This window comes from Convolutriloba macropyga, chromosome 12 (assembly GCF_964194025.1).
Source record: "Convolutriloba macropyga chromosome 12, txConMacr16.3, whole genome shotgun sequence".
Taxonomy (NCBI): Eukaryota; Metazoa; Xenacoelomorpha; order Acoela; family Convolutidae; genus Convolutriloba; species Convolutriloba macropyga.
The window spans coordinates 52768657-52781746 of NC_134479.1; the positions used below are offsets into that span (position 1 = coordinate 52768657).

Sequence of the window (13090 nt, forward strand, 5' to 3'; positions counted from 1 at the left end):
TTTTCGAAAGTTATCGCAACGAGAGCGGAAATTTTGGTCCACCGAGAGAAAAAATCAGGGAGCACAACAACAACTAGACTTGTGAACACACTTGTGAAGAGTCGGCTTCCCAGCCCAAAAAGTGAGATAGGATGTTTTAGTCATTCTTTTTACATGCAAAACGGGTGACTGCAACATCCTGACGTGGTCTTCAGGGCAGTGCAACCGAGTATCACAAAAAACTGTAAGACCGAGACCATATGGGTTAGAAAAAGACGGATTTCACCAGAAAAGGCGAAAGTGACCGCAATTGACGAAAAACACGTAAAAACTAAGAAAAACTCGTTATATTCGAAAATTATTAAGCTCACTCGTAACTCATAAATCAATATTGATCGAACGTAATGAAGGGGTAGGAACTTGAAAAACCAGCTTTCAAAAAAATTCGATAAATTTATCGAATTTTTTTGCTATTTTTAGGTCGAAAATTTGAAAAATCGAAAATTTGGTCAAATTTTTGATAAACTGGTAAATTATTGTTCAGTGTAGTTGGGGTCACAGTATAATACAGGTATTCAAAAAAAATTTGAATTTTGACCAAATTTTTGAGAATTGTCGATTTTACCGATTTTTGAGAAAAAACCTCAAAAAACATCAAAAACAAGAAAGGTTCGTAGTTTTTTGTACCGATACGGTAAATACACGTTGATGTGAGCCTATGGTATTCATTTTGGGTGCTAGTTCGTTATTCCACGCCATCAATAGTCTACCAAAAAGCCCCCAAAATCGGTATAAAAGCACTGTATTTTCACTTCCGGGATTAAGCTTGAATCCTTTTGCTGTTAACGAAAAAAAAACGGTACAATATCAGTTGGACAACATCTTCCGGCAAAAAACTGATGTCATAATCTGGCACGACGCTATAAACAATTCGTTGACTTCTCACCGAACGAATAATTTTTGAGCACTAGCGTTTTGCGAACTTTCTAATGTGCTAAAAAAATACCAAACTGGTTTGAAAGCTATAGTTTATTGCCCGCGAAATGAAGCACCAAATATCTTTGGTTTTCTTAAGCAAACAGACGTTGTGACTATCCATGTACTGATTGACCTAGTGTCAAATCGGAAATAGAAAGATCCAAAATTAGTAAAAGAGTATAATCAATTGCATCTGGAAGCTCATTTGGAACTTAAGTCGTTAACTTTAATTTTAACGCATCAGAAGTCACTTCACCGCTTGCTTAAGAAAACTCGTCATAGCAAACTCAACAAACGACGCCGTAGAGCCAAAAAGAATAAAAAACTTGCCGCTGAAGCGGCGTTAACTTCGAGTTCCCACTGAGTCCTATTGCTTTCCGGCTCGGTGACCTCAGTTTAACTACTAGGGGGTTATAGAGCTTGTTTGCTGTAGGACTCAGTCGCTCCGTCGTCTCCTGCTTTCGTTGCGTGGTTATTGTAGTGTCGTTCGATTGGCACCACTCACTTTTTCTAGGTTTTCAATTATCGCATCCGCCGCTCCACCGTTTTCCCGTTTCGTCACTCGCTCGCCGCATGATCGCGACTCAAGCGTTTCCGGTCCTCTTGTTGTGCGCAAATATTATAGTCCTATTACGCTTTGGGGTTTTGCTCTCTGAGTCTCAAATGGTTGTGGGTTCTGCGTCCCCAGTTTAAACTACAGGGGTTATAGAAACTATAGTTATTGAGACTCAGTCATTCCACCCCAATCTCCGTTCCTCAAGTTACGCCCCAACTTCTATCTCCCCTGTCATGAGAATTGTCCAATTACTGACCACTTTGTTTTACCAAATTTGTTCTATCTCCTAAATTGTTGTCCTAAAATCCCAATTTTGCAGTGCACTAAGTTCAATATGGTTTCACCTTCCCTTTCTGTTTGTTCACCAAATCTGTAAGTTAATCTATTATTGTATTCTTTCTCCCATTATGTCAAATCCATTTACAAGCAAAGTTTCTAAGGTGTATGATGCAAGGGCCAAGATTGAGAAAGAGTTGTGCAAACTTTACGAAAGCATTGATGACGCTATCCACGAAAAAGCGAGGCGAGTGACAGTAGAGAGTTTGGTTACCAAATGCAAAGATCTACTCGAAAATTGTATAACAAAAAATGATAGCCTGATGGGTCTTGCAGCTAAGACTGAGCAAGCAGAGAAACTTCAGTCCCAATTAAAAGATTGGCTGGCAGTTGTGAATAAAAGACACGATGAGTATATGGAAAACGCCCGAGACTATATAGACTCCACTCAGGGCAACGAAAATTTAAAAAAGGCTCTCAAAGATCCCACAAATCCTTGTCTGCTGGTACCTCTTCGAAAGCTTCAACCGCTCGCAGGGAAAACTTTATATTAGCAAAAATTAGACGAGAAGAAGTGGAGGAAGAAAACAAAGCGGCTACTCGAATAGCTGAAAGAGAGTATGATATTGAGATGGCAGAGAGAGAACGTGAAATGGCTGAGAGAAGGCATGAGATAGAATTGTTTTCTAAGAAACGTCAAATAGACCTCGAGAAATTGCATGAGGAAAATCGAAAACGTCTCGTTGAAGCTAAAATGCAGGAAAGCAACTTAATGGACGATGAATCTTTGCTTTTAGAGACCGCCACTAATAGTTCAAAACATGGCAGTATCTACTCAACAAAGAGCGAAAATCGCGTCAAAGAGTGGGTTGAGTCAGTTGGTAGCAAAAAACAGCCATCTTGACGTGCAAACAGAAAAAATCCAGCGCTTGTTTCGATCAAGCTATTTCTTCCGCGGCAGCAGATGCACAAATTAATAACTCTTTCGTCCAAGAACAGGGTAATACTGTCGAGAATCTTATTTTTGAGAACCATCGATCAGAAATGAACGATCAAAACCAACAGCAGGCACCACAATTGATTCCTCAACCGTCAGATTTGGCTGGAAATGATGATCTTATCCAGCAAATCAATCAAGGCAGCGAAGAGCCTGAACTCAATAATCCGATCTCCGAAGTAAACAATCAAAACGAATGCCTGCCGAACAATATACTGCAGTTCTGGCAGTCTCTTGCTGATCAAGAATCTGCTTACTACCGTGGTTTGTTTTTTCAAACAAATCAACCTAGCTTGTCTCTGAAAGGCAATGCATACGTGAGCCAGCCACAAAACACCGGAAATTTACAAACTTCATCTCCAGCTCATGATTTTTCGACAGCAGCATACACCCCTCAATATAATTGAGATAATGCTTTCTCGGCCGACGCTCAACTCAACCACTTGGCAGCGCAATTAGAAGCAAATTTGCCTGCAGCTGCGGCAAGCCCACTCCACCACCAGGCTTTATCAGTACCACACAATCACTACAGGCCTAACTTGAATACATGGACCCTCGCTAATGTTCCATTAAACACCAAATCAAATGCTTTTCCGATGGCTCCGCAGAGGTCCAATGTTAATGTCACGGCAAACGTACCTGTTTTGAGTAAGCACCGTAGGTGGTAAAACGTACTATCGTAATCCAATTTCTAGTGCAGTAGATAACCAGGCGTTGCAAACAGCACCACTCCTACCGGGATATCCACCCGTTTCGTCCTCGCTGACTTACTCTCGAAATCCACTATCCATGCAACAAACTTTTTTGTCGCACCCTCCAGCATTTCAACAAGTAACAGTAAAAGATCTTGCCGAGTTGCTTAGCTTCAGCAAGAGAGATCCCCTACCCGAGTGGAAACTCTCCCAATACAACGGCGACCCCCTTCAATGGCATAAATGGTACGGCCAATTTAGTAGTGCGATCGATTCGCAGACATTGAATGATGACGTTAAGCTAACGTACCTAAAAACATTGGTAACAGGGAAAGCAAAGGCTGCAATTGCAGAATTCGCCTTTTGTGGGTCAATGTATAGAGATGCATTGAAAGCGCTTGAGCGTAAGTTCGGACAGCCACAGGCAGTGGTAACTCTGCATCTTGATAAATTGTCAAGCTATCCACCGGTAAAAATGCATAACTCAGACAGTATAATCAGCTTTGCTACTGTAGTCTCAAGTCTCGTTGGTGTATTCAGGTCATTGTCATATGACACAGACCTTCGTAGCTCGTCCCTCTTAAACCAAGCAGTTCAAAAGCTTCCACCTAATTTAAAAGAATCCTGGTCAATGCACACCGTGAAGAAAGAGTGGTTGAGGCCAACCATGTTAGATTTTAACGATTGGCTGAAAGAGAAAGCAGAAGCTCATGAGCGCATGAAAGCAATCTCTTTCAAGGGAAAAAATGAGGATAATGGTAACATAAGTGTAACAAAAACAAAAGTTTCGTCGAAAGTCTTTGCTGCTAATGCAAATGCAAAACAACATATCTCTAATAAAGCTTCCCAGAGTGCAAAAAATGATCAATTGCCCTGCGCCCTTTGCAAATGCCAACAACCCATTTGGCGATGTCAATCTTTCAAGGAAAAGACCCCTACGCAGCGTGCTAAGATTGCTGCAGAAAACCAACTTTGTTTCTCCTGCTTGAACGGTAAGCATTCATTCCGAACATGTCCACGTCAACGAAAATGCACGATTGAGGGCTGTCGAAGCACTTATAACACATTACTTCACGGGGCAGAACGCGTTTTTCCCGTAAGCACTGAGAAGAAAAATAACCTTGCCACGCTGACTAAAGTAAACTCCACAAAAACTTCATCAAATACAGTTGAAAGTGCCTATGAAGTCTATGGGAACGACTAGTTCCTCGGGACTCACTTCAATAACTAATGTAAAAGGGCTTCTTCAGGTGCTTGAAGTTGATCTTTTAAGTCCCTCAGATGTTCGCACTAGAGCACTTGTTCTCTGTGACACAGCTTGTAGTCATTCTTGGATATCCAGTGAGCTCGCTAGTCGTCTTCAATTGAAGGGTACCCCCATTAAAGCTGACCGTGAATGGCATAAATACTCAAGAAACTATAACAACGGAATCTGTACAGGTTACTGTCCAACCAATAGGCGAAAACACTTGCTCTCCGTTTGATCTACTCCCTTATGTAAAAACAAATTTACGAGTAGGTTCCGACATTATTGATAATATTGCCATTCAAGAAAAATATCCTCACTTAAGCCTATTACCGAACAAGACGTATAACTACGCAAACGTCGAGATGATACTAGGCCAAGACGCTTACCACGCCATCCGCTCGATCGAGTATTTTGAAACCGGATCAAAATCCTCACCCGTTGCCGTTCACATACCGTTGAGATGGGTATTAAGCGGTCCGTTGCCATCTTCATCTGGTCTGATTTTTACTTGTTTCAAGGCAGCAGCTAAACAAGATTCCGAGTTAGCATCCCAAATAAAATCCTGGTATGACATGTAGTCATATGGGACTGTCAAGCAGGTCGATCCCCGTTCAGCATCTGACCATCGAGCAACTGCGATCCTCGAACAATCCACCGTACACAATGAGGGCCGATGTCATGTAGGCATGCTTTGGTCTTGAGACGAAGTAAATTTCCCCAACTATTTTTTTCAGCAATGGTGCAGTTCAAGTCATTGGAAAAGAGATTAAGTAAAGATCCCGTTTTGTACAAGCGTTATGCACAGACAATTCAAGACGATCTCGATAAAGGCTATGTTATTAAAGTGGAAAGTCGAGACGACAAGCATTGCGCCGGAAGAGAATGGTATCTACCTCATCACCCGGTTGTAAACCCCAACAAGCCGGAAAAAGTTCGTAGGGTGTTGAACGGTGCTTCAAAGTTTCAGGGTATATCTTTGAACAGTGTATTACTCACCGGTCCAGACCTAGTGCAGAGACTAATCCACTCTGATGCGCTTTCGTCAGCATCAATTCGCTGTTTCCGCTGATATTGAGAGTATGTTCTTACAAGTAGGTGTTTTGCCAGCGGAACAGTCAGTTTTGCGTTTCCTGTGGCGGGAAGATCCCTCAATGAACATTGAGGTATACCAGTACACAAGACACATATTCGGTGCAAAAGATTCACCAACTTGCGCTAATTATGCGTTATTGCGTACCGCGAGAGACAATATTTCAGATTTTCCCGAGGCGGCGCAAGCCGTTTGCCAAAAATTTTATATGGATGAATACCTTGACTCAATGAAGTCACCCATCATAGTACAAAAATATCGCGCGATTTGATCGAACTACTGAACAGGGGAGGTTTCAAACTGACTAAGTTCATCAGCAATGTCCCTGGCCTCCTCGAGGAGCTGGAGGACAAATCAGTTGAACAGGTTCCAAAAGAAATAGGCGCCTCAAGGGAGGAGTCATCATCTCACGTTCTAGGTTTGAAGTGGGATCACGTAAATGACACACTAGTTGTTAGCCGCGGAACAATGTGATGCCTCGAAAGCTGTTACACAAAGGCTGGTATTGAGTCTTGTTTCAAAAATATTTGACCCAATTGGGCCTGTTTCCCCTTTTACTGTGAAAGCCCGGCTCCTCCTCAAAGATGTCTGGCGACTTCACGGTCAGAGCTGGGATGATGTACTCCCAAAGGAAATGATTGAGCGTGAGCGTTTCGCGTCCTGGAGCTCAAAATTACCAAAACTTGGGCTAATGAAAATACCTAGGAGCTACTTCTCCGGTTCGTTCGAGCACTTAGAATTACATGTCTTTGGTGACAGTTCACAGGAGGTGTTCAGCGCAGTTGCGTTTTTGCGTGCTCTCGTGAATTCTTCAGAGAACGAAAAAAGAACAGAATAAGCCTTCGTCATTGGAAAGGCACGAGTAGCTCCGATGAAGGTGCTCACCGTTCCTAAACTTGAACTCCAAGCGGCTTTGCTGGCATCCCGTCTCAGGGAGGAAATATGCGAGGCGCTTACCATTCAGATTCAACGCACGTTTATGTGGACAGATAGTACCACAGTCCTTCAGTGGTCGAATTCCCTAGAGAAACAGCCTATATTTGTCGCGAATCGTGTCTCTGAGATTCTAGAGGGAACAACAGTCGATCAATGGCATCACGTGGCAACGCAGAACAACCCGGTCGACGCAGGCACGAGGGGATTGTCCTCGGAGGCGTTGCAGAACAGCGCTTGGTTACGTGGTCCTGACTTTCTTCGTACATCTGACTTTCTGTTTTGCCCGGACACCGAAGTGAGCTCGAACATCAAGTTGAAGCGTCATGCAGTTGATCCCAACCCTTTAGACAACTGCTCAGCCCTACAGTCCAACTGTTTAAATTCTGATTTCAGCATTCATCTGCGCAAATACAGTTCGTATCCAAAACTTCTTCGAATCGTTGCATATGTCCTACGTATTCTTCCACGGCACGCCACCTACCGATCTGTAGATGGAAACATAGTAGAACCTGAGGAAGTTACCGCAGCAGAAAAGAAGCTGCAGCTTCTTACACAAGCAGAGTCTTTCCCAATTGAGCTTATGCAACGCCGCAGTTCGAAAAAAATCAGTAAAAGAATCCCTATTGCTGCGTATTCGCCGTTTGTCGGGCCCGGTGGCCTGCTCCGTTCCAGTGGCCGAATTAAGCGCTTCACCGACCTCGAGTTCAGTTTGAAACTCCCCATAATCCTCGACGGTCGACACCCACTGGTGTACATTTTCTTACGCCATATGCACCTCAATAATCATCATGAAGGTAACGATTATCTTCGCGCACTTGTCCAACAGCAGTATGCTGTTCTGAAGCTTCGTTCTATCCTCCGTTCGATTCGTTTTAATTGTGTCCTTTGCAGAATACGAAGAACTAAGCCTGTCCAGCCTATGATGGCTGATCTTCCGTCCGAACGTCTTGCCTTCCAGTGTCCGCCCTTTACGAATGTCGGTCTTGACTACTTTGGTCCATTTCACGTCACGATCCGTCGCTCTTCTGAGAAAAGGTGGGGTTTCCTGCTCAACTGTCTCACGACCAGAGCAGTTGATGTTGAGATTGCTTATTCGATGGATACAAATTCGTGTGTTATGGGTATTGAACGCTTCATTGCTCGTCATGGAATGCCGTTGGTCATTTGTTCCGACAACGGCACTAATTTTGTTAGTACAGAGAAAGAACTGTTGCTATGTTTCCTAAACATCGACAAACAGAAAATTGCTTCGGAGCTGGCACAAAAGGGAGTCAAATGGAAGTTTAATCCACCTGCTGCACCGCACCACGGTGGTGTTTGGGAAATGCTAGTGCTGAGTTTCAAGCGGACACTTTACGCAATCCTTGGCAATCGTCGGCTTACAGACGAAATACTCCTCACTACTTTCTGTCTGGTGGAACAGTCACTAAACAACCGCCCATTGACTTCGTAAGTTCCGATGCCAACGATTTAGATGCATTAACGCCAAACCTTTTTCTTTTGGGGAATCGCAGTACTTGCCTTCCTTCACTCACCCCTTTCGATGACTTCAATCACCGAAAGCGATACGCCAGAGCGCAAGCGTACGCTAATGCCATTTGGAAAAGATGGTTGAAAGAATATCTTCCCCCATTGAATCGTCGTTGTAAATGTAAGACTCCGTCCGATGAAATCTTGAGAACCGGTGACCTAGTTTGGATAATCGATAGCGACAGCCCAAGAGGCTATTATCCACCGGCCCGCATTTTGAGTCTACGTTATGGTAACGACGGCATCGAACGGTCCGCCCAAGTTCAAATAAATTCCGGCTCATTGATTCGTCCTATTGTTAATTTGATACCAGTTTTCGACTCATCAGTTTTGGGGCCTGAAGATGTTGCTGACGCAATTGCCTGTAAGCGTAAATGAAAGAGCATATTACTTGTCCGTTCGCACAGATTGTTCCAACTGGGATATAGCCTAATGGTTAGGACCTAGGCCCCTTAATCTAGAGGTTGCGGTTCGAACCCCGGTGGGACCAAATCTTTTTTTTTATAAATGGAATCCAGAGGTCAAATTGAAAGCATTTTTGACCTATTCCGACCTTGAAAAGAGCATCAATTACGTTTGGCCGACAACCTTGCTAGTTTTCTGATGCAGTAAATCTTACGTAGGTTTTTCTCTTATACGTTGAGTCTTATAGGTGTTGAGTCTTATATGTTGAATCTTATATGTTGAGAAATACAAAAATTTGAATTTCCTGTACCGAAACAGGATTTTGTTTGCTATATCGACTTTGTTCCGATACATTGCCGATCTCAAGAAATTAAGTCTTGAATTCTTATTAGTTTTATTTTTATTAAGACTTTGAGTATTGATCTTTTCGAAAGTTATCGCAACGAGAGCGGACAAATTGCATTTTAGTATTTCAGTTTCTCTGGGGACTTACGCTAAGCCTAAAATCTAGTTTGAGTTTTGATTTAATTGAAAATTTAAAGAGTTGGTCAAGTATTAGATACATGAGACAAAATCAGATTAAATCAGAAAAAGAGTTCTGAGAAAAACTGTAAGGCTGTTTTCCGAATTGACTTTCTGATTTCTTTCTGCAAGATTCTAGTTGACTGACTTTTTGAATTTTTCAGTGAACAGAAAGTCTGAAGCAGTCAACAGAATATATTTGCCTTTAAGAAATAAAAGCCTCAATTAGGAAAAGTTTTTAAAGAGTAGACTACAATAGTTTTCTTGTAAATATCTGCCAATTTCACTCTATGCCTTGTAACCCTCTCTCAGTATTTTGGTTGTTTAGCTTGACAACTGATTTGTTAAGTGCCATTGGGATACATAACAGGAGGAAAATAACTACTTGAGGAAAGAAAAAATTGTTTTCCTCTTTTTTGGCTTTTTGACACGAGTTTTCCAACCAATCTCATACTGAGAGCAGCCCCATTTAATGGAAATTTTATAGATGTCCTTTGTATACTTGAACTTCAAATAAAAACAGGCAAATTTTTCCGTAAAGGTGAAAAACTTCCAAAACTTTTTGGAGAAAACTTCCGGTCCATCTTTCTCAGGTAATTATAGGTTGCATTGGACTGCTGGATAAATTGACGATCGCTTTCACCACTGCTCCGTTCCTAACTGATATTTGAATGACTTCTTAACGTACGTTTTCCATTCGATCCACAATTGATTGAATCATGAGATTACCATGCAACACAATCAACCAGTGTGAGCTAAATGATATTCAAAAATGCCAGCTTTTGAATTTGAGAAAATTTTTAACCTCGAATTGTTTCTCCAATTTCTAATGTAAACATTTAAAATAAAAATTTTCTTCGCTTGGTTTGCTTTAGACTTCATCGTTTGCTTAAAATAGGAAAAACTCCATTTATATATTATAAATATGATTTCACTTTTAATTTCTAATATTGAGTTCTTGATATTATCATTAAGATCATGTCCAGTCGCGCATTTGTTTGCATCAATTTTTCTACTATTCCTTGTCTGTGTTTCCTCAAGTTAAGTTTCCTTTGCGAGTGATTGCTCTTTCATTTATCTATTGGTTTCCTTGAAAAGTTGTTTTATTTGGCAAAATAATTGACAACGCATGTGGTTTTTCATCAGGTAAAATTATCCCATTATGAGTTTTCCTTTTGTTGAAACTTTCGTTAGAATGCTGTCTTGAAGCGTTTTGATGGGTTTTTTTGATCATATGGCTTATTTTGACCCTGTGCGGTTCTCTGACGCCGAAATTTTCCGCATAACCAATTCGCGACTTTGAAGATTTTGCCCTCTTTTCTTGTATTAATATATGTTGACTGCAAACCTGAGAACTGGTTCTGTGATTATTGAAAAATTACATTTTTGGGTACTGGTTTTTATTATACAGAGGACAATAATGATAAATATTCCGATAAAAAATACAGTGGAAATTTCCGACTTTAAACGTATTAAATTTCTATGAGTTTTTTAAGCAGTCACCTCGTAGCTTTGAAGCCGTACTATTTATCAATCGAAACTTAAGTTTTTTGTTAGCTTTCTTAACGACATGAAAGTCCTTCAATTTGCTTGTGGCCGTTCATTTTGCAACGTTCTGTCATCATAGAAAGCAACTACAAAACAGGAAACTCTGGAAATATTGCTTTTGTGTTTTTTCAGAAGTTATCATGACGTCACAGACCTCCCCTGCGGTCGCATTCGCGGGTGATCCCTCAATGCTGACTTTCGCCGAATGGAAAAGTTTAACTGCGGAAGTATCCTACAAAATGTATATAGACCTGTTTATGAGAGTGAAGCGAAATGATAACTTTTCCAGTGACGCTATTGGTGGGTTTAATGGAGGCCATTTCGAAACAAGAGCTGTTACAAAGAACGTTTATGGAAGGCCGAAAGAGGACATCTTTTCTGAAAGTAACTCAGCGTCGCGTGAAACTGTGTGGTCGAAAGAACCCGTTATGACCCGTAGTTTGTTAAATCACTCAAATCCTTTAGTTCAATTGACTCGATGTAATCCGGAAACGGGTTTATCCAATACATTTATCAAAACCGATTCGGTAATCGATTTGACCGATAGCGATACAGAAACTTCAGAGAACTTTGACGTATCGGGTGAACGAGCTGAAGAAACAGAAAACAGAGAAACTGATTTTTTCGGTTGCAATTCGGTGTTAGTTGCCGCAACCAATGCAAATTTAAAAGCTGAAAAGTTAGATAAATCTTTTTCTGGAACGATTGATGAAATAGAAAATGCGCAAAACTCAATAACAGCTGAAAGCAACTCAATTGCAGCAATTAATTCCTCTGTAATTGATAATGTTAATGATTGCAGTGAAAATGGTGAAACCCAAAACCAATCAATTTCTTCGTCAATAACAGACTTCAGTCCAAATATTTTAGTCAAAAAAATTGGCACTGGAAGTGACAAAAATTGTTCGAGTTCAATTTCAAACGGAGTTCGAGCTGATCAGAGTTCCGAAGCCGCTGAGATCCCAATTGAAATTTCCAATGCGAATTATTCCTTGGCAAAAACTAGATCGGTTACCCGAAAGACTAAATGTTGCGCCAAACCGAAACAAACTATGTCAATTTTTGAGCAAATGCGATTAAAAAATATCGGTGAAAATCAACGATTTTTAGAAGATATAAACCTTACAGCGGAATCGTCGGTTTTAGCACCGAAACCTCAAAAAATACCAAGAGTTCTTAAACCCCGGGAGCCCGAACCCAGACGAGAATCGGGTCGACTGAAAAAAGAACATTTACCGTCGCTCTTCAACAATGGACGGCGCTCTGTTTTTTCGAGTGGAAATTTATCAACGATCAATCTAAGTTATAACTTCGATGAGTTTAGAACGAGGACAGAAAATATTACGTCCGAACCGAGAAAGATAAACGATACTTCAAGTTGTCAAGTTGAACAGATTGTGGAAAAGCTCGCAGAATTGAAAAACACCACATTTCAATTCGGAGCTGATAGTTTGCATAAACTGGGCAGCAAATCGTTAAATGATTTGGATTTTCATCCCGGAAGCAACAAAATTCTGATTGCCCTTGCTACTAAAACAGGCGAATTGTCGTTTCTGGACGGCGACGAATTTTCGAAATCATCGGTTTGTTCGGTATTTTTGAAAATAGCAATTTGCCCGACATTCACGTTCACGTTTAGTCTGAATTGGTGTATGTTAATCTTACAATGTTGCTCGTGTATTTCTGATGGTTTCCTTGTAATGCTAGGATTTTATAAGAGCGTTTTTTGTTCTTTTTTTCGAAAAATTTTCAGGTGTTCAGGTATTCTGCTTTGATTTCGCCCAATTTCAGAAAATGGCGAATTTACTAAGTTTTTGCCAGAATAAATGTTAGTAGTATAAGTAAATGACTAGTAGCACACCACGGGGGGGGGGGGGGGGGGGTCACGCACGGTAAAAAAACGACCCCCTCTAAATCTCTACATTTCGCCAATAAATTTCTTCAGAAAAGCCCTGGGGCGCGATGGGACAATATATGAAGACAAAATCAGAACATGAGTTTGGAAAAATTGTCTAGCAAGATCATTTTTCAAATTACAGTTCCAGAAAACAGACGTTAAGTAAAAATCGATAAAACTGTTTCAATGAGTACCCGAGTTACGAGAGACGAAATTGATGGGGGTATTACAAACTTGGTTTTTGATGATGGAAACCGAGAGAGACCTCCATGGCGTTGCTGTTCCAATACCGTAGTCCCTCGATCAGAGATTATATTTTTCGTTCAAGTGAGTATTATCGTGCTCATGATTAGTCTCTGTTTTGTCATGCTATTCTTGATATCGGAGAGTTGCGAAGAGAAATCAATTTGGATTGCACTGCTTTCGAGTCTAGTT

The 13090-nt window shown here is 41.0% G+C and overlaps 3 protein-coding genes across 3 annotated transcripts in view; 2 read left to right on the forward strand and 1 right to left on the reverse strand.

Annotated features, from left to right (window-relative positions):
• The window catches only part of LOC142350263 (uncharacterized), a 484377-nt gene that overhangs the window by 251722 nt on the left and 219565 nt on the right, over window positions 1-13090 (reverse strand). The window lies entirely within an intron of this gene.
• On the forward strand, window positions 6689-8206 carry LOC142350541 (uncharacterized). The gene has a single exon (XM_075402389.1). The coding sequence runs from the start codon at window positions 6689-6691 to the stop codon at window positions 8204-8206; it is 1518 nt and encodes a 505-aa protein (XP_075258504.1).
• Window positions 10895-13090, forward strand: part of LOC142351115 (uncharacterized) — a 55862-nt gene continuing 53666 nt past the window's right edge. Inside the window, exon 1 of the mRNA XM_075403204.1 lies at window positions 10895-12341. Within this exon, the coding sequence (XP_075259319.1) occupies window positions 10899-12341 (1443 nt within the window). The 5' untranslated portion in view covers window positions 10895-10898. The remainder of the gene's footprint in view (window positions 12342-13090) is intronic.

Excerpts from the sequence above, each read along its gene's own strand:
- LOC142350541 (XM_075402389.1), top strand. The coding sequence starts at position 6,689 with ATGAAGGTGCTCACCGTTCCTAAACTTGAACTCCAAGCGGCTTTGCTG.